Source organism: Spea bombifrons, chromosome 3 (genome assembly GCF_027358695.1).
Source record: "Spea bombifrons isolate aSpeBom1 chromosome 3, aSpeBom1.2.pri, whole genome shotgun sequence".
In the NCBI taxonomy this organism is placed as follows: Eukaryota; Metazoa; Chordata; class Amphibia; order Anura; family Pelobatidae; genus Spea; species Spea bombifrons.
In genome coordinates this window covers 94650413-94669791 of record NC_071089.1, presented here as the reverse complement: position 1 = coordinate 94669791, position 19379 = coordinate 94650413, and the positions used below count along the sequence as shown (strand labels likewise).

General features: G+C 38.8%; 2 protein-coding genes across 2 annotated transcripts; both read right to left on the bottom strand.

Annotated features, from left to right (window-relative positions):
* Positions 1 to 2035: 2035 nt before the first annotated feature.
* GPR87 (G protein-coupled receptor 87) lies at positions 2036 to 12911 on the bottom strand. The gene is made up of 3 exons (XM_053460092.1): positions 12760 to 12911; positions 7477 to 7573; positions 2036 to 3225 (listed from the first exon to the last, which is right to left on the bottom strand). Exons 2-3 carry the CDS (start codon positions 7505 to 7507, stop codon positions 2201 to 2203), a joined length of 1056 nt encoding a protein of 351 aa, XP_053316067.1. The 5' UTR covers positions 7508 to 7573; positions 12760 to 12911; the 3' UTR covers positions 2036 to 2200.
* Positions 12912 to 17956: 5045 nt separating this feature from the next.
* Positions 17957 to 19025, bottom strand: P2RY13 (purinergic receptor P2Y13). Its single transcript, XM_053460722.1, has one exon. The coding sequence runs from the start codon at positions 19023 to 19025 to the stop codon at positions 18027 to 18029; it is 999 nt and encodes a 332-aa protein (XP_053316697.1). The 3' UTR covers positions 17957 to 18026.
* Between the last annotated feature and the right edge of the window lie 354 nt (positions 19026 to 19379).

Sequence of the window (19379 nt, the reverse complement as noted above, 5' to 3'; positions counted from 1 at the left end):
CTTTATTTCATGTTTCCTAGTTTTAGAAAGTGGACAGGGCATAAGACATACAATTTAAAAAGTAAAAAAAAAAGTGACTCAAAGAGTTCACTTTTTTCCAAGTGGACTCTGTTATATTCTTAATTTACCAAATACAATGGATTCCTGTCATAAAGCTTAATACACTTTCTATAATTAATGCCTATATTAAGACTTATGACATTTTAACATCATATTTCCTACATCGAATACACTTGTTTATTATAACTGACATTGCAGATTTAGATAGTTGCAGCTTTAGACATGAACATGATATGAGGTGGACATGCCCCATACAGCACCATCAGCTTCTGCAAGCCTTAGTAATAGGTACTGTTCTCCTTGTGCTAATGCTTTGCTGATCCTGTATATTTGGTGAGGTTAATAAATGGCATTCACCCATTCATTCTTTCATTGTTCTTCATTTGGTGTTATATTGCAGCAAAACATCCTTATCCTTCCCCTTTCCGTTTAGAGCCAATTTTCAGTAAATAGAAGCCCAGAAATTCATATTTTCCCATATATCCATGAAAAGTAATCTTCTCATTAGCGATTTACAACAGTTTTCTAAGAAGATGTTTTGTCCTCTCATTAATCAATATCGTGTGGAAATTACGTTTTATATAGTAATAATGATGAAATGTACAACTCAATGCTTTCGTGAATCCATCTTTGCGCAAGTGATGAATAGGAAGTGAAAATGCATGTAGACAGCTTGAGCCCAATAGTCATATGTGTGATCAGGTGACTGAAAATCCTATTTGTAAGATGAATTCAAAACGTTACTGTCCCGAATAACCTTATTAACAGTGGCGGAACTACCGGGGTCGCGACTGTGACCGGGCCCTGGAGTTCTGCCAGTCAGGGGGGGCCCAAGGGGTGCCGAGCGGTCGTTTTCAGCAACCGCTCGGCACCCCTTGGGCCCCCCCTGACTGGCAGAACTCCAGGGCCCGGTCGCAGTCGCGACCCCGGTAGTTCCGCCACTGTTAATAAGGTTATTCGGGACAGTAACGTTTGGGCCCCCCTGACTGACAGAAATCCAGGATGCCTCTGCTCGCCTCTGCTCCCCGCCGCTGCTGCTGCTGCCGTCACTGCCGCCGTCGCTGCCACCGCCGCGCTGCCCAGAGTGCAGTGTTGGGAGCGTGAGGCGTTTGTCTTGGGTGCCGGCGCTTCACGCTGAACGCCGGCATATGACGTGGGGGGGGTAGGGAGGGAGAGGGTAGATCGTGAGAGGGGGGTAGGGAGGGAGAGGGGAGATCGTGAGAAGGGGAGTAGGGAGGGAGAGGGGAGATCGTGAGAAAGGGATAGATGGGTTGGGGGGGGCCTTCACAGATTCTCGCACCGGGGCCCTGAGGTTTCTAGTTACGCCCCTGCTTATTAAGTAAGCTTTTTGAGTGACTATGGTGACAGATGCACTAGCATTTTGCCAGGTACTGTTGGGCAGAATATGGTAATTATTCAGGTGATGGTTGGAGCCCCATGTCTCATGTCACAGTGGTGTATACCTTGAGGCCTCAAGGCAAAGTAGTAGTTGGCTATCTGTTTTAATTGGTCCCTTTCATTGTGCCAAAATTAAGAGTATCATTAATGGCAATGTTTAAAACTTTTATTTTTCGTGAAACAGTATATCCTTTGAGTTACCAAGGGGATAGACGATGGTTTTTAATGGAGAGGGCTACATTGGATGGACCTCATTCTACCTACCTACCTGTAATATTTTATTTATTTTTATTACAGCATGTTAAACCCCTTCATCCCACAGGGCAGGGTATGGAGGGGGAGACATGATTGGCCATCATGACTCTCCAAAAGGTATAGGTGGGCTACACACCCATAGGGGTGTTTTATTATTTTAACCCCCAATCACTCTCTATAGCAGACACGCTATTACGAGCCAGCCAACTTCCTCACACTTGTGCCAGCTTCATCAGTCAACAGTGATGGAGGCATGTTTTTTTTATTTACATCTTTTCTTTTACCTTTTTTTTACTTAAGTAAATGCAAATATGAGGGCAACTACTTTGCTGCTACAAAGTGGTGTTGACTGCTAACTCAGATTCCTTCAATAAGTGCAGAGACCCAGTTATTTGATTTCTGACTAATTGCAGCAGCTAAAATGTTCACATTCTAAAACAAATATATTTTCTTAATAATTGTATACATCAGGTTACAGTAATAGAGTTCAAACCTCTGTATATTCACAGTATATGCGTACTTCAGATTTTCTGACACTTTGAAGAGATCGGATGCTTTCGCTCCTTGATCTAATGCTTGATTTGTTGAATAGTCTTTGTGAGAAAGACCTACACATGAAGAAATATATGATGGGATCAAGACAGACATTGCATGCTGATAGGAAGAGTGATGATTCCCTGCAGTAGACCAAAATCCTATAGAAGTGTTCATCTAGAACTGAATCCAGGTTACTAAATAAAAAGGGGATCCTGCATAGATGGTAGGGTAAAAAGCAGATAAAAAATACCGCCACCACGATTCGGATGCTCTGATTGTGTCTCCGTGTCCGACTTGAGCAACTGACGAATGGCTTGCTTGATTTTTGGATGTGACGAGATATTGAAATGTAACACACGATTAACACAACCATCACGGTGAAGAATAAAAACATATCAATGTAAATAATGGCTTTGTGCCATTTCACTCCAAGTGGGCTTTTCAAATTTATGCAGTCATGTATATTTTCTCTGGTCGGTTGAATGTTTGTAAGGATTACATTAGGTAATGCAAGCAGAACCATAAATAGCCAGACACATGCAGACACCACCATGGTGAACTTAATGCTGTAGATTTTAGAGTTACCGAATGGTTTTACCACCTTCAAGTACCTGTCGATGCTAATGAGTCCAAGAAACGCAATGCTTGTATACATGCTGGTGTAGAATAAGATACTAGTGTAGCGGCAGAGGTAGACATTGAAATGCCATGCTGCGATTCCAGACGCTTGTATGATTTTAAAAGGAAAGGATAACGTCATTAAGAGGTCGGCAACCATAATGTTTTTCAGATAGAAAATAAAACTAGTTTTGTTCCGGATGTGGAAGAAAATCCATACTGCAAGTCCATTCAACATGACACTCCCAAGAAATATAACAAGGTATAGCACAGGAAACAAGATTCTAAGAAATTCATTGAAAACCGTTGCGTTGTCTCGTGGTTGAGTTACATTCACAAACATGTCATCCTTTTCATCTGTAAAAGGAAATTATTCAGTTAAAAAAAGACCAGAGCAGGCATATCAGTTCTTAAAATGTTAAACTGTCTAGAGATTAGTAAATTACTCAGATAACTAAGAATCAATGTACAAAAACCTTTTTTTAGACTTTTCTTTAATTTTCAACATTAGAAAAGAAAGGATTTATGGTAGAATAATTACCACATTAAAAAAAATAAAATTAACTTATCACAGGCAAAAACATATGAAAACTATGGTAAAGGATTGTCAGTATTGTCAGTATTTAATGATAAATATAAACAAAATAATGAAAAAGATCATTGGATTTATTAGTAATGAACCAATGATTAGGTATATATCATTTGGGGTCTGTCTATTTGATTGTTTTTCTGTTTACTGGGAAATTCATTGAGGTGGGACTTCTAAAACTTAGACATTGCATTCCATAGTTGTCTTGGTTTCAAAAGGCTTAGATGTTGTTTTCAATTTCAATTTCACCTCACATACACTGAAAAAGATGAGAGGCCATGACATTTTTACTACACTATACTCGACATAACACTCTGAAGCCATATTTATAAAGTGTTGTGAATTAGCCAAAACCTCTTGTCTTGAATAGCCTGCTAATGCCGAAAGCAGTTTACTTAAAAAAAAGGGGATTGTGCATTTACTTGGGGGGAATTTTCACACTGTTTTTTGGTTTGTTTGGTAGGCACAAATTACAAACATTTTGAGAGATTTTTTACCACTGTGTCTTGTAGTCTAAACCCATGATTCCACATATTTAACTTTTCCCTAACTTTCTGGTTCAAAATAAAGAAGCAGAGGCTCAGCACTCAAATGATAAGGTGAGTTTATTTCACACAGGCCTGTGTGAAATAAACTCACCTTATCATTTGAGTGCTGAGCCTCTGCTTCTTTATTTTGGATTTATTGAGGGACTTGGTGGTACCCTGGCTCGTGCACCATTTCACTGCTGAGTGCTGCATTCCAACCTCTCTTTTTGTGTAACTTTCTGGTTCCTGAGTAGAACCATACTCAACATGCTTGGCTTAGATTGTACAATATTCCATGTTTATTATTTTATGTTTTTATTATTATGTTTATTATTTATTTTCTGTTTGGAATTTGACCATAGATATGACTTTATCATGCAAAACAAATGTGAGCTGTCCTATGGTGCTTCCATGCTTGGCAGCATCTCAAGTTTTAGCTCTCATATGCCACTATAGAAGAAAAGTCTCCATCATTATATCAGTCTGATACTAGATATGATCCATAATTCTGCTTGACTTTGGATATGAATGAATATGTGTGTGTGATAGCATGGATGTGTAAGTGGGGTGGGGCATTGCACAGGGAGGCTGTTTGAGGCAAGAATGGCACAGGGAGGCTGTTTGGGGGCAAAGACGGCAAGTCCTATGCTTCCAATCTGGGTGTTAGGCATGTCTCGTGGATGCAATCTGGGTGCCAGGACTGACATGATACTAAAGGGGGGATCTGGCTGGGTGGCATAAATACAAAATGTGGGGCTGGCTGGGGTCGAAATGCAAGAGTGTGGGGGCATTATTTTACAAGAGGGTGGTGGCATCACATAAGTCAATATTAAATGGGGGGTGGGTCTGGGTGGTGGGATAAATATACAATGTGGGACTGGCTGGGGCAATACACAAGGACATGGGGGCATTTATTCAATACTAAAGTGAGGGCTTTCTGGTGGGATAAATACAAAATGTGGGGCTGTCTGGTGGGATAAATATACAATGGGGGGGCTGGCTGGAGGCACAAATACAAGTTAGGGCTGGCTGCATCAATACACAAGGAGCGATCTGGGGCCATCATATAAATAAATCTTAAAGGGAGGGACAGTCTGGGGACCTAAATACACAAGGGGAAAAAACACAAAAGGGGGTCAATGACAAAGCAGTGTGGAAAATAAATTTTTTCTACTGTTGTAGCTTAGCCTGTCTGGGTGTGGGTGTAGCAGAGCCTGTCCTGGTGTGTGTGTGTTTAGGTGTCGGCAGAGCCTGTCCTAGTGTGTGTGCTTGTTGGTCCGTGTGGCAGAGCCTGTCCTGGTTTATGTGTCTGGGTGTTGGTGTGGCAGAGCCTGTCCTGGTGTGTGTGTGTGTTTAGGTGTCGGTGTGGCAGAGCCTGTCCTAGTGTGTGTGTTTGTTGGTCTGTGTGGCCGAGCCTGTCCTGGTGTGTGTGTTTGGGTGTTGGCGTGGCAGAGAGTCTGTGTGTGTGTTTGGTCATCTGTTTCCTGGCACTTTGCTTACTGTAGGAAAAAATGTAACTATTTAATTTTTACTTATCCAGAGATAAAATGCCCTCCTGAATTTGTAGTCACTTTAGAGGATAAAACTTTCTAGGCCCAGAAATCAGTGAGAGGAAAAGTAAATGTTTCATGTTGTTTAATCTATTTCAATCTGCATATTTTATTAAAAAGGATTAGTTGCACTAAATTGTGGCTTCGGCCGTCTCGTGTATGACAACTTTTTTTAGTGTACTGATATACTCCCAATCCCATAAAATAAGATTCTATGTTATACTATCTGCCGAGAGAGAGAGAGAGAGAGAGAGAGAGAGAGATGATGGCGAGAGATAATGGAGAAATAAATAGAAAGAGGAGGATAGATAAAGAGAAATAGAAGAAATAATAGTGAATAGTAAATACTTTGAGCTAGGGACTCTACTGTAAAACTAGGAGTAGAACAGCTAAACTTAAATAAAATTATAATTCCTACTGTTTCATTTCCTGTAATTTCCAACTCTAAATTCCTGTTTGTAATTTTGAACAGTAGCTAGTGTTTAACCATTTTCACATGTAGTGGCATGCATTTTTTAGCAAAGTGCAACATTTTAATGATATTTGGAAAAACACAGAGGGAGCACTGAATTTCAAAATAATTTTCAAATAATTATTCCTTTAAATCTCCCTAATTATAATACCGGATCTGATTCCGAATCTGAAAGCTGGCAAAGGATTTAGCTAGTAAACCTTAAGAATTTGCCTGGTTCATTTGATAATTAACTGTGCAATAATTTTTTTCTGAGCACATAATATAAAGAGTAAATAATATTCTTTAGTATAATACTTTGTGTATGTAATGACCACAACGGCAACGGTAGTGCTTTAAAGTAATCTCTTGCTACTATGGGAAATCACTCTGGTCATGTTGTAACTCATCTGGGTGTGTTACTGTGAAATGACTTATAAGTGTAGGTGGTAGTTTGCAAAGTGGATCAGTAGATCTCTATAACACACAATTGAATCCATGAAAACATGTCCCAGTAAGTGTGACACAGCACTAAAATGGGTGAAAGAAATCCTCCGGGGAAATCTGTTATTCCAGGGTTGAAATTAGGTTCCACTGTGTGTTTTTTTTCTTTTCTTTTTGTTTTTTAAAGATATTAATACTTCATTGCAGAATTTTTTTTCAGTAGAAACAAAAGTGTTAGTTTTTTTTCCCTGCCACCTTCACAACTCTACATTCCTTCTTCCCTCTGTGGCCATTCCTAAGCAGGTGGCAGTAGTGCAGGAGATAGCCTGGCACGAAGTGCTCAAGTATATCTTATAGCCACCTGTATGCTTCAGCTTCGAAGATTGCAGCATGCATCCGACACACTGTGGCTTTGGGGAGCAATTCATCTTATGAGAAGTTGTTGCAAATCTTCGGAACCAATTCCTATGAATTCCAATTTCTATGAATGCAGGTTACCACCATCCCCTCTTTTCCTTCCCAATTATCAGCTCTTTTCCTTCCTCTGTATTTTATCTTGCTCTCTAAAACTCCCTTTTTCTCCATAAGTTTTTTTTTGTCCTGCCTCCTCTTGTAGTAAATTCGAATTTTGCTCTCTCCTTATCTTTCTCCCGCATTTTTACCTCTTCTTGTTTTCTATCATTTCTGTAGCCACTCTTCATTTGCTTCCTCCTGCATTACCAAATCATCTTATTTACGACAAGTCGTTGCCTCACTCAATCTAGCCCTCAATGACACAAACCTCCATAAATAATGCATATGACTTGCAATCACCATGCAAAAGCTAATGTCGTATTTTTGGGTTCAGCATCATCCGGTAGCCATGACCAGGCTTTTGCAAACAGACCTCCATGGGGTACCAGGTATATGAATGGGCCTAAATACTCAGCACCCAAAAAAAGCTGTATTTCAAACTGTACTTCCACAATTTTATTAGTTCTCTCTATTCCTTCAGGACACTAATGTTATGAATTATTTTACTGATGCTTCCTGTAAAGTACATTTTACCTGGAAAATTTCCACGCAGGTCTAACGCCATTGCCCTAATGTGTAAGGAGACACTGGAATATGCTCCTCTTCCAAATGCTTTTGCAGCTTGTCAACCCTGCAAATGAAAGAATACTGTATAAATCACAATCTATTTATTTTTTAGACAAATACATGCAGTACTTACCCAATATATTCACTCATAAACAAGACACATACCTCAATGTGGATTACTAATCATGGCATTATGAGCCTGCCAATGACTCACTAAGGGTTTTGTGTATTATTGTCCAGCTTTACTCGGAAAACTGCAGTAGCCCAGCCATTTAATAGTTAATAAACCTCCCTTAAGAGGTTTGTTTTATGGTGTTATTTTATGGGGGTTAATTCTTAAAGGCGCACTGCAGCCATCACATGCATATAATAGCTGAGTGGGGCTGTATGGGTCATTGGAGTGTCCCTTTAAGCTGCACTGTACACATTCAACAAAATCTGCCATAGAACATCACAATGTGAAATGTTTCACCAACACTGAACCTAAACGCCTTATGTTTCATCCAAACCGTACCCAGTATTTGTCTTTCCTGTCCATATATATTTCTGCTACATTTGCCCCTTGTATGCATACATTCCTTGCACGGTGCCTCGGTACTCAGATTGCGTGTTACAAATGTGTGTTGTGGAGTAAGAAATGAATGGTAGTGATCTATAATTTGGTCAAAGAGGAAATATTTGTAATCATGTATTTCAAAAATGTACTTCCCTAAAGTACTTGCTTGTTTTTATAAGATTACCAGTCTGGTAGTGGTGTAATTTTACATGACTTGCTTTACCACCGATAATTATGCTGCTGCTTTAACTTTATGACCTGCTGTACATTGTGTGAATTAAGAAAAGCCAAAACCAAGTAATAAAAGTAATAAAATAAAATACAGTGCAATACACGAAGATCATTTTATAATTGAAAATAATTTACTAATTTATGATAAAATTGGCAGCAAAAACATAGTATAGGTTGAACAATCTATCACTTTACAATTCTTTGCTACAGAATGTTTACAGTTAGAGGAGACAGGGGGTTCGTATTCCTCTGGTATGCACAGTGGCCATTATTTTAATTCATAGCGGAATTAAGACTACTTGTTCTAGAACACAGCTATGATATATGAAAACAGAACTTACAGGTATCATGCATTTAAATACATTTTTCTTTAAACCATTTTATTTTTTATGGAAAATATGAATTAGCGACTAAAATTTGTCATTCGTTCATTTCAGGCTCCAGGGGCTGGATAGGCAGCTGCTGAATTGAAAGCTGAACCCATCCACCGGGGTATATGCAGTTATATGATTTCTTTATATTCATTATGTTGGCTTGGTCTCTAAATATTTAAATTGACAGCTTGGTCTGCCACATAACGGAAATTCCCAAGCCCATTGCAACCCCAGACACTGGATAATTACTTGGAAGTTCCTTCTAAATATTAGCCCTTGAAGTGAGTGAGACATTAATTTGGGATGGACAGCTAGACATACTTGGCAAATGAATTTTCATATCTACCTCTATTGGTGATACAATATCAGTTTCTTGTTTATGAAATGCTATGCCATTTGAATCATACAATGAAATCTTAAGACATCTCATGAATCTCCATATTACTTGGAATGTGGCTTACAAAACTTCAGAAATACCCTGACTGACACTAGTGGGAATTTTTGATAGACCTTATTCTTTCATGTGACTTGGGTTGCCAAGTGGCCGGAATTTTACCAGGTTGAGCATTCTTTTTTTTAAAGGTCAATTCCTTTTACCAGTTGTATTTCCTAACTGGTTCTATAAACATAGAAACATAGAATTTGACAGCAGATAAGAACCATTCAGTCCATCTAGTCTCCCATTTTCCCTGATGTAAGGGATTCAAACCCCTTGTCCTTGGTCTGAACTGGTCCCATAATGAGGATAGCTTTTTGTCTATCATATACCTGTTTAAATTCCCTCACTGTATTAGCCTCCACCACTTCTGCTGGGAGACTGTTCCATTTATTTACTACAGTAAAACTTACATTACCTCTAAAGTCATTTGACTTGTTCCACCTGGAAGGTTGGCCCTGTTGCAGACCTTTGTATCATCTGCAAAAAGACATATGACCTTTTGTAAAACCACTCATAAAATGGGCTCAATAGTGATCCCTAAGGTACCCGACTAGTAACAAGTTCATCCTCTGAATATACACCATTAACTACAACATTCTGCCTCCTGTCACTCAACCATTGCCTTTCTCCATTCAACCCTTTTGACACCCAAACCCATAGACTGCAATTGCTTTATAAGTCTTCTGTGGGGGACAGTGTCAGATGCGTTACTGAAATCAACTATATCAACAGCTCCTCCCTGGTCTATTATCTTAGTTACCCAGTCAAAAAAATGACTTATCCCTATGGTAATCCATAGGGTGCTGTTTCTGATCATGCAAAGCATTTACTTCCAGATATTTAACAATCTTATCCTTTAGTGTGTTTTTTTACTTTTATCTCCGTGTGTGCTTTGGTGCATCTAATAATGTGCTTAGCTTTATATTTGGTCTCAACTTTCTCTTCCTAAATCTGCTTATAGTTCCTAAAAGCTACCCTTTTCTCCTTCAATATTTGTGCCACGCCTGCAGGGTACCACAATGGTTTTACTTTTCTTTTAGTCTTACAAAGAAATGTTATGTAATGTTCTGCTGCCTTTATCAGCCATGTCCTGAACCTACACTAGCTACCCCAACACACTCTAGGTTAAAATATCCTCCAACCCTCTAACCATCTTCTTCCCTAGTACTGCATTCCTCTCACCATTGTGGTGCAGCCCATGCCTGCTGTAGCCAAAAATCTGACCAGTTCTTTAAAAACCTAAATTCCTCCTTCCTACACCACTTTTGCAGCCATGCATCTATCTACCTAAGCTCCCGCTGCCTCCCTGGTGTAGCATGTGGTACAGGTAAGTTTGTAACCCAGTGCCTCAAAATCATTTTAATCCACAACATGCTGAACCTGAGCACCCAGGAGACAGCTAAGCATTCACCATTTAGGCAGGTTACCCTTTCTACTTTCCTAATAATTGAGACCCCCTACCACCACAACCTGCCTAGCTTTCCTATCCTTTTCTTTCTGTCTTCCCCAGTATCCTTGCACAAACTGACAAAAATATTGGTTTGAGCAAGTCCAGAGCTAGTCACCCTAAACTTATTATCCCCACTTCTAGAGCCAGTTTTTTTGCAGACAGAAGGCCGCGTTGTAACAGTCCAGTCTCTACTTTGACAGTAGATGGATGCACTGTAACAGTGTAACAGTGCTCACACAGAGCACCGGTACAATTAAAAAGAATGCAATGAATAGGAAGTCTACCCTATGTTAGCAGAAAGATACAATGTAAAGGATATATTGTAACTAACCAAAGGCACAGACCATAGCCTCTTCTGTTTCAGTATGTGCCTTTCTGTGTGTACTTAACCTGTTTTAATTGCCATGCCTATAGGTAGTTAACTTCATCAATGCTGGAAAGCAAAACCTCCCTGTGTGTGGGTGTAGTTAACATTTTCAATGCTGGAGTGCAAAATGGCCTTGTGTGTAGTTAACTTTTAACACTGGAGTGCAAACCTTTGTGGGTGTGATAGCGGTGTGATAATGTAAACAATGGGTGGGTGTGTGGCACCATGGCTTCAAGTGGGCACTGGGACATGTTACTATTTTACACCCTAACTCCGTCTAGATTGTAAGCTTGTTTGTCATTTGTTGCTTCTGTAAGTAAAATTGTTATGTTATATACTACTTGTTATGTCCTGTCTACCCATTGTACAGCGCTACGGAATATGCTGATGATATATAAAACATCAAATAATAATTATTATTATTATACTGTGTACAGTGTGCCAGTTTGGCAATCCTACATTAACTAATTACACATGCATTGTATACTTTAAAGTGCATCTATAATTACAAAACAACTATTTTTTATAGGTCAAATATATTATTCAAATCTAAAAAATAATGGAATGATGGTTTTTCATACTCATGGCAGTCACTATGTTTCCATAAAACTACATAAACTGAAATCTGAAAAGTTGGAGGACACTGAAAACTTTCCTGAAACTCACCTTTTTATTTTACAAAGTCTTTTTTTCATGCTCAAAAATAATTTGGATTGAATCTTCACTCTGTAAGTTTATACATTATAGTAGACACTTACCTTTAACTAAGAACAAATCTAGGATTTAGTTACTTTTTGAGGCCTATAGAACAGTCTCTAATGTTATCTGATAGGAAGTTAAGTTGATACCTAGTATGTTTATTGATCTCTCATGACTAGACCATGTTTTCTGTCAGTTACATAGGCTTGTTATAGACATATTAAAAAGTTAGTATAAGGAATTAGTACACATACATAATCTAGACTTCTGCCCAATGGTATAAGGTACAATGTATTGCTTATTTTCTTTAATGTCCACAACAAAAATCACCAAAAATGACCAGTACTCATGCATTGCTTCACTATATTAAAAGCAGTTCAGATGTATATTAGATTCATTACCCAATTAATGGTGAGATTATAAGAGCTTGTAGTACATGAGTATTTTCCTGGTCTTCAATATACCAGATGTGCTTTTTAAAGAAAATCTTACCTTTGCCCCTTGCATGAAGTTTGTTTGTGGAGTCAGTTTGCTGTCGTGTCTGATATGACCAAAATAATGTGTTTGCATGTGAATACCAGCATTTAAACACATACAAGCTCATCAGAGCTCAACACATGTGCTCTTGGTTGTTATAAAGTTAAATGCCATTAGTGTTTGCATAAAGCTGAAAGTAACAAGTTTCAACTTGACAACAGCAGGATATGTTTGAATAAAAACCTTGTCTACGGGATGTTAGAAGAAAGCTATTTTGATTTGAAAACTAAATTTAAAAAAATACATGTTTTAAGTTACTAGTATGAGATCATGAAAATATTATGTTGTTGTAGCAAGTGAATAAAGGTATAACAGATAGACATCTAGTCTACACTGCAGACTAAATATAACTCACTTAAACATGTCTTGGTATGTGGGGGTTTTTTAGGATGTATATATATATATATATATACATATATATACATGTTTTTAGCTGAGTTATGGAAATTGTAATACAAATTACAACTGTATTCGAACATACATGGAGAGTTTTTTTCTGGCTGATATATGTGTTTCGAGATAATTTGCTTTAAAGCCATATACAATATGCCATATAAAACCAGTTTTTCTTAAAATTTCCATCAACACTCATTTTACCTTTACTGAAGTCCTCATGGTCCATTCCTCATTGTCCAGCACCAGAGACTCTTGGAGATGACTGTTCCATACGTGTTCACATTCCCATAATTCTTTACTGACATATGATCGGTAACATTAAAACTGTGCAGCTAGAAGCAAACATGCCTTTATGACTGAAGATCCGAAGCAAAAGAGATGGACGCGGGATTAAACCACTTCTGGCACCTGTTGGGAGAGTCTAAATCCTTTAGCTTTAAAGGATCATATCCCTCATTAATGACAATGAGTCACAGGGAAGTGTGGAGGAGACCTACGAATTAATTGTTCAGGTCAAGTCTAAACGTCTCCCGTTGGTAAGGTGTGCTGCTTTAGAATAGAATGCTGGGCGGATATTCAGAAGATAATAGACTCAAAACTGTGTATAGAAATCATTTGTAACGTGTCATTACATTTTTAATTCACTTTTGAGCTGTCTTTGTTTCTCTTTGGAGTTTCTATAAACAAATGAATTTATGTCCTGAAATTTTCCTGAAGGAACATTATTTATACTTGCAATATGTTGCGTTTAACTGTATTATTCCTCCCTTGTTGAATAAAGCAAAATGTACCTTATATTTTATTTAGGTTAGAAAACCCTTCAGTATCTTAAAATGTATAGTGCAAAGTAGCTAAAGTGGGATGTGAGGGACAAGTTTATTAAAGGGTGAAACTTTGAAAGGATGAAACAGATGCTTAATAAATATTGATGTAATAACAAATGCCTCTTTATAAAGCACTGTCATATCCTGCACTAAGAAAAGGTTCAAATGCTTTTATTTGCTGAACATGGTTGGGTTCAGTATTATAGTGAAGCTCTAACCCATCAGATGCAGCATGTATCTCTATAATATATCTATTGTAGGGGATCAGCAACAAACATTTGAGTGCCTTTCACATCAGGGCAGAAGGCTTTGACCGCCTGCAGAAACTCTATACATTTTTATTGAAAAGCATAAAAACTGGGCTAGTTGGCAGATGCATCAGTCAGATGAATAGAAATAGGCCTTCAACTCATAAATATCAACTCACCTCTAAAGAAGTCTAGTTGATCTAAAAAAATGTCTGATTTGAAACTTTTAATGAAGAGATGAGTAATTCTCGAGTCTGGTTGTCAAGTGCTGTTGAGAAAAGTAAGTGTTTGGAGGATCCCTTTATTTGTTCCCTTCAAGTATGACATTGTCAGATGGAGCCACTTTATGGAGGTCACGTGATGTGGCTTCTCTTCCACCTTGACTACTTAAGGGCCCAAAGAATCCAGTAAGGTATCATTTTGTTTTCTCTGACTACATGTGGTATTTACTGTTTGATAAGCATGGCCTTGCATTGCATTGCATGTGAAGTCCTGACCACGTAGCTCCTACGCCTGAGAATTACTTTGTATACAATCATCCAGGTACCTCTCAACTCTGCTTACATCACTTACACCAGCACCACCTCAAGGTTAAGGAAGTGACCCCCATTTGGTTTTGCACTGCAGGACCACTATCACCAGCAGCACTGCACCGATGGATACACACATCCAGCAGCATGTTATGGGACTCAATTCCTTCATTAATTGGACCGGTTTGATTAATTGATGCATCAGAGTAAGGAAGGTGATATGGCAGCAGTAATAGCAGGGCACTGGTAGTAGGTGGATGGTGGCAGCCCCACCATACAGGACATTGAATTTGAACCAAAACTAGGAAAATACTTATCCCTCAGAGCAGGGCCGGCCGAAGACTTAACGCCGCCTGGGGCGAAGTTTAAAACGCCGCCCCCCCCCGCCGACGCCGGGGGGGGCGGCATTTTAAACTTCGCCGACGCCATTATCTACCCCCGCCCCCCCCCGGTACTTACCTTTAAACAGTCCTGCTGCGAGTCTCCCTGCTCTGCCACGGTGCCGGCTTGTAATGCTGAGCGCCGAAAATTGACGTCACTTCCGGCGCTCTGCATTACAAGCCGGCACCGGGACCGAACAGGGAGACTCGCCGCAGAGGAGAGAGAGAGAGGGGCGCCGAGCGGGTAAGCGAAAACCACTCGGTGCCCCTCTCTCTCTCCTCCGCTTAAAAAAAAAAAAAAAAAAGCGCTTGGGGCGGCAAAGTGCCGCCCCTTCTAAAGTGCCGCCTGGGGCAATTGCCCCAGTCTGCCCCATTATAGGGCCGGCCCTGCCTCAGAGTAACAGAGTAACCAGATGCAGAGCAGGGCATAGGGCAGGGACTGGCAAACAGTTGGAGCCCCCCCCCCTGCATTTTAAAAATAAGAACAAGAATTTATCTACTTAAGTAAGGAAGGGCATTGATGCACGGGGGGTGGCACAGAGCAGAACAGGCCAAGCACTGAACCTCCCATATTAGAAAAAATAAGAACTGATTCCCCAGAGTAAGAAAGGTGAGAGAGGAGCAGCAGCAATAGTAGTAGTAGTAGGGCACTGGACCTGGGCAGGCAGACACAGGCAGATGATAGGCACATGCAGACATGCAGAGGGAGAATTCCTGGTAACCATCATTGACAGGCATCGCAGGTGACACCATGATCGCATGTGTGAAGGATCCCTTTATCCATTCCCTTTATGATTAACTTAACATATGGGGCCAAGCTGCGGAGGTCACATGACAACTCTTCTCATCCTCCTTGAATACTTAAAGGTCCAAAGACTCCTCTAAGGTACCCTTTCGATGTGTCTATTCTTACTTTGCTGAATTTGTGTATTCAGGTGTCCTGACCTGACTTGCTTAATTACGCAGATATACTGGTGTCCTAACCTGGCTTGAACCACATAGCTCCTACTTCTGAGACTTGCTCTGTATACAATTATCTGGAAACCACTCACCTCTGTTCCCAGGTTCCTGGTAATCCTGATATAACAGTAACCTCTGCAACTGACATGCTGTTTAGTGACAAAACCAGTCCTTCTTAAACACCATGAAAGGAAGCAGCTTCACTTACTATTCTTCTGCGTGTTGTGTGCCTAGTTTTTTTCATGCGCAAACCATTTTACATCACATTGGATGTCAAAGCCTTACTAATGTTATTTAGGGTTCTATTGATGTTTGATGGCAAATAATGCAAATAAGAGTGGTATATCCTCACTCTGAAGGTGATTTTCAATAAACCGGTAAACTAGAATAAACTAAACTCTCTAGCTGGTGTATAACAAAAAAGTAGAGGATTCCATGACTTTTTTTGAGGCATTGATAACAGGCTTAATTTCTGTAAGGTAGATGAGTGTATTTCTTGTAAGAATGTATCACTACTGCTCTTATACTTACATGATTTGTCCTAGGTCTAGCATGGGCCAAAGGGGTCAAAGGGGTAGCGCCACTACTCAATAAGCCAGTTAAACCGGAAATCACTGATCTCTCCAACCAGTCTGTTAACATTATGGAGGTCTGTGTGAGACAGCCAAGTCCTCCATAGTCTCTTTCTACCCATGCGTCCTTAAAAAGTGGAGAGGCAGGATGTGACATTATATCCCACCATGCAACAGTAAAGAAGGAAGTGCTGAAGTAGCAGCTCGGGGCACTGCCTTGGGTAAGGCTTAGGTCAGCTCTGAAGATAAATAAGTCGCTGCTTATACCTTTAACACTATTTTGTGTTGCAACTTATTAAACGATGAAGTCCAACTATTCACACGTTAATAACATTACCCCAGTCTCCTTCCATTCAAGCATTTTTTGGTAAATAGTATCTGATGTGAAATGTATAAAAGAAGCAGGTAAGCATTCATTATTCACGGGGTTAGAGAGGACACAGTGCTTGTGTGGTTTTTTTTGCCAGATCTTTAATCTAATGATTTTATAGAATACCAAGTTCTCTAGGGAATAATTGTGAATTACAGAGGAAATGTTTTGTTCCATGTTTTACATAATTAAATGGGATCTTTAACGCTTACTGAAGATACACTTAAAAACTAAAGTACAAATGATCACTCAAGGTTTTTGGATTTAACAGGAAATTGTTAATTCACTTGAATCACATACATAAGTAATGAACATTATAGTGTTTGTTTTAACTTATAAAATGCTTTCCCTTTGCAACACTAACTAACATGAACGGTAAGGATGCTTAGCCAGAGGTGGGACACTGAAACTTATATTGAAATGTTCACTGTCACAATAACAATAACAAGGGGAAACACTAAAAGTAAAAAAAAATTAATGTAAAATCGAGTAATATTAATGGTACAAGTGAGGACGCCAGCTACTCCATGCAAAAAAGGCATTTAGACTCATTTGTCTCCCCTCCGGATGATTGATGTCATTTTTGGTTTTGTTTCAGGTTTCCTTTAAATAATCAAATTGTTTTCATTACTCCTTTTTTTACAATTCTGAAAATGTTGGTAGTGTGGAATGCATCTGTATGGAGATTGTAATGTGGATTTTTTAGCATGTTACACACAGGTTTTGTAGATCACAAACATATCATAACCATGCCATATCCATGCCAAAATACTGCTCTGACGGTGTGCACTGCTTGATATTCCTGACAAACAGGAATAACAGAATGAGATATTGCATCACAGACCATGTGGTTATTAAAAGGCACGAAACCATTTCCTGCTTTAGCTGAGCAGTTACATGTTAGATACATTGCGCTGGATTGAATTGCTAAAGAGAATTCTCAATCACGCGTATAGGAAATGCCCCATATCCTATACTACGGAAATGTAAAATTAAAAACAGAGGTCTAGATCCGTTACCCAAAATACAATTTATGACTGTTTTTTTAAGTAATTTTTGATGTATGGTTATTTAAATTATTATTTCTGTTACCTTTATTTATGAGTATGGTTGAGTCCATAAAGCTACATCGTATTTTGAGAGCTTTTTAAAGTTTATAACAAACTGGCTTTTAAATCACAGAGGGAATATACACAATGGTACATTACATTAGAAAAGCAATAGCATCTGACAAATATCCGTTGCCTCCTCATTACAATTTTAACTATTTAATTATCAATGTCTCTTAGATGTTGGTTTAATTATTGTTAATAATATCCTTATTGTCTTTGGGTTTTTAATACTTATACATTGCTTATTGTAATCTGTAAATGCCATTATATGGTTACATTTAGTGCACTGAACTATAAAATGTAGGATTTTGTAAAACATATGTCTGTGATGAAACATCTGCCATGCCTGTTTTGATCGGTTGTCTTTCTTTGAGGCAGTGTACAGATGGAAAATATATGGATCTGCATCTGTAATCATAAAGTGCATTGTGCTGGGAGAACGAACACTTCTGCTGTTTAGGATGTTGTTTGGTTACACTGTGGACTCATTAGCCACTTGTGTTTCCAGGCTTGGATTTCTAGAGCCAGAGAACCTGAGTATCAGTTTCCTGAAGGGCTTGCACAGTAGCACGTATATTAAGGGATCCATGCACACATTGGTGGTTGCCATCCATAACGTGCTTTCTTTAGCTAGAAACAGTTTCTTTTGCAGGTGACAGTCCTTTATAACACCAGTCTGACTAAACGTATAGGGAATCCGTGAGAAATGAAAAGGTGCAAAACACAAGAAGAATACCACGACCACTACAAAAACCCTTGCCTTAATCTTTTTTGTTCTAGAAGAGTTTGTGCTTCTTGATTTTTGGTATGATTTATAAACCTTCTTGGTGATAATCGTGTAAAATATGATCATAGATATAAAAACAGACCAGAAGATAAACTGGCAAATATAATTAACAGTTTCGTGCCACTTGAGACCCAATGGGCTCTTTAGATTGGCACATTTTTTAACACTTTCTGATGTCGCATTTTTATTGGAGAGGATCATGTTTGGTAGAGAGATTCCAAAAATAAGTATCCATACCCCTAGAGAAATCCACTTGGCAATATATGTTTTATCCATTCTGTTCTTTTCTAGAGGTCGGACGATCTTTAGAAATCGATCAAGTCCTATGAGGCCAAGAAATATTATACTAATGTACATGGTTTCATAAAAAAGCACTGCTGAAAAACGGCAAACAAAATATTTCAATTTCCATGGCGCCAGGCCCGAATCTGTGAGAATCTTGAATGGTAACATTAATACCATTAGGAGGTCAGCAACCAAAGTGTTTTTGAGGAAAATAACAAAAACCGTGCTACTGGGGACATAGAAGAAAATCCATAGAGATAAGGTATTCAAAATAAATCCGAGGATGAATACGATGGCATACAAAACCGGAAACACAAAATGTGTAGTCCTATTGTCACGGCTGCAATATCGTGGAATTAGACTGGATCCATTAGAATTGTTAAACGTTTCTGTGTTCATGGCTGAAACAACATAGAAAAGAATATATTACATTATTATGTACTGCATAACTCATTTCCTCCATTTCCTAACATGATTAATATTTGATGAGATGGTGGGGAGATCCCTTTCGATGTCTGTGTATGTTGGGTGACATCACACTGTTCTACTGGAAAAGAGCCTACATTTTATATCATAGATGGAACATGAAGACTATTTTGATAATTTGCTTTGCCACATACTCAAACTATATGGTTAATGTTGGTTGCGTACAATAAGGCATTGTTTATGTTGTGGGTTTCATTTCCTCCTTCCCTATTAAAAAGAGTCAACAAACGCTATGCAAATAATCATCTATCTATCCACTACATTTCA

Coding starts and splice junctions, on each gene's coding strand:
- GPR87 (XM_053460092.1), bottom strand. CDS start 7,507: ATGGCGTTAGACCTGCGTGGAAATTTTCCAG. Junction 3,226..7,476: donor CCTGCGTGGAAATTTTCCAG/GTAAAATGTACT, acceptor TTCCTTTTACAG/ATGAAAAGGATGACATGTTT.
- P2RY13 (XM_053460722.1), bottom strand. CDS start 19,025: ATGAACACAGAAACGTTTAACAATTCTAATGGATCCAGTCTAATTCCA.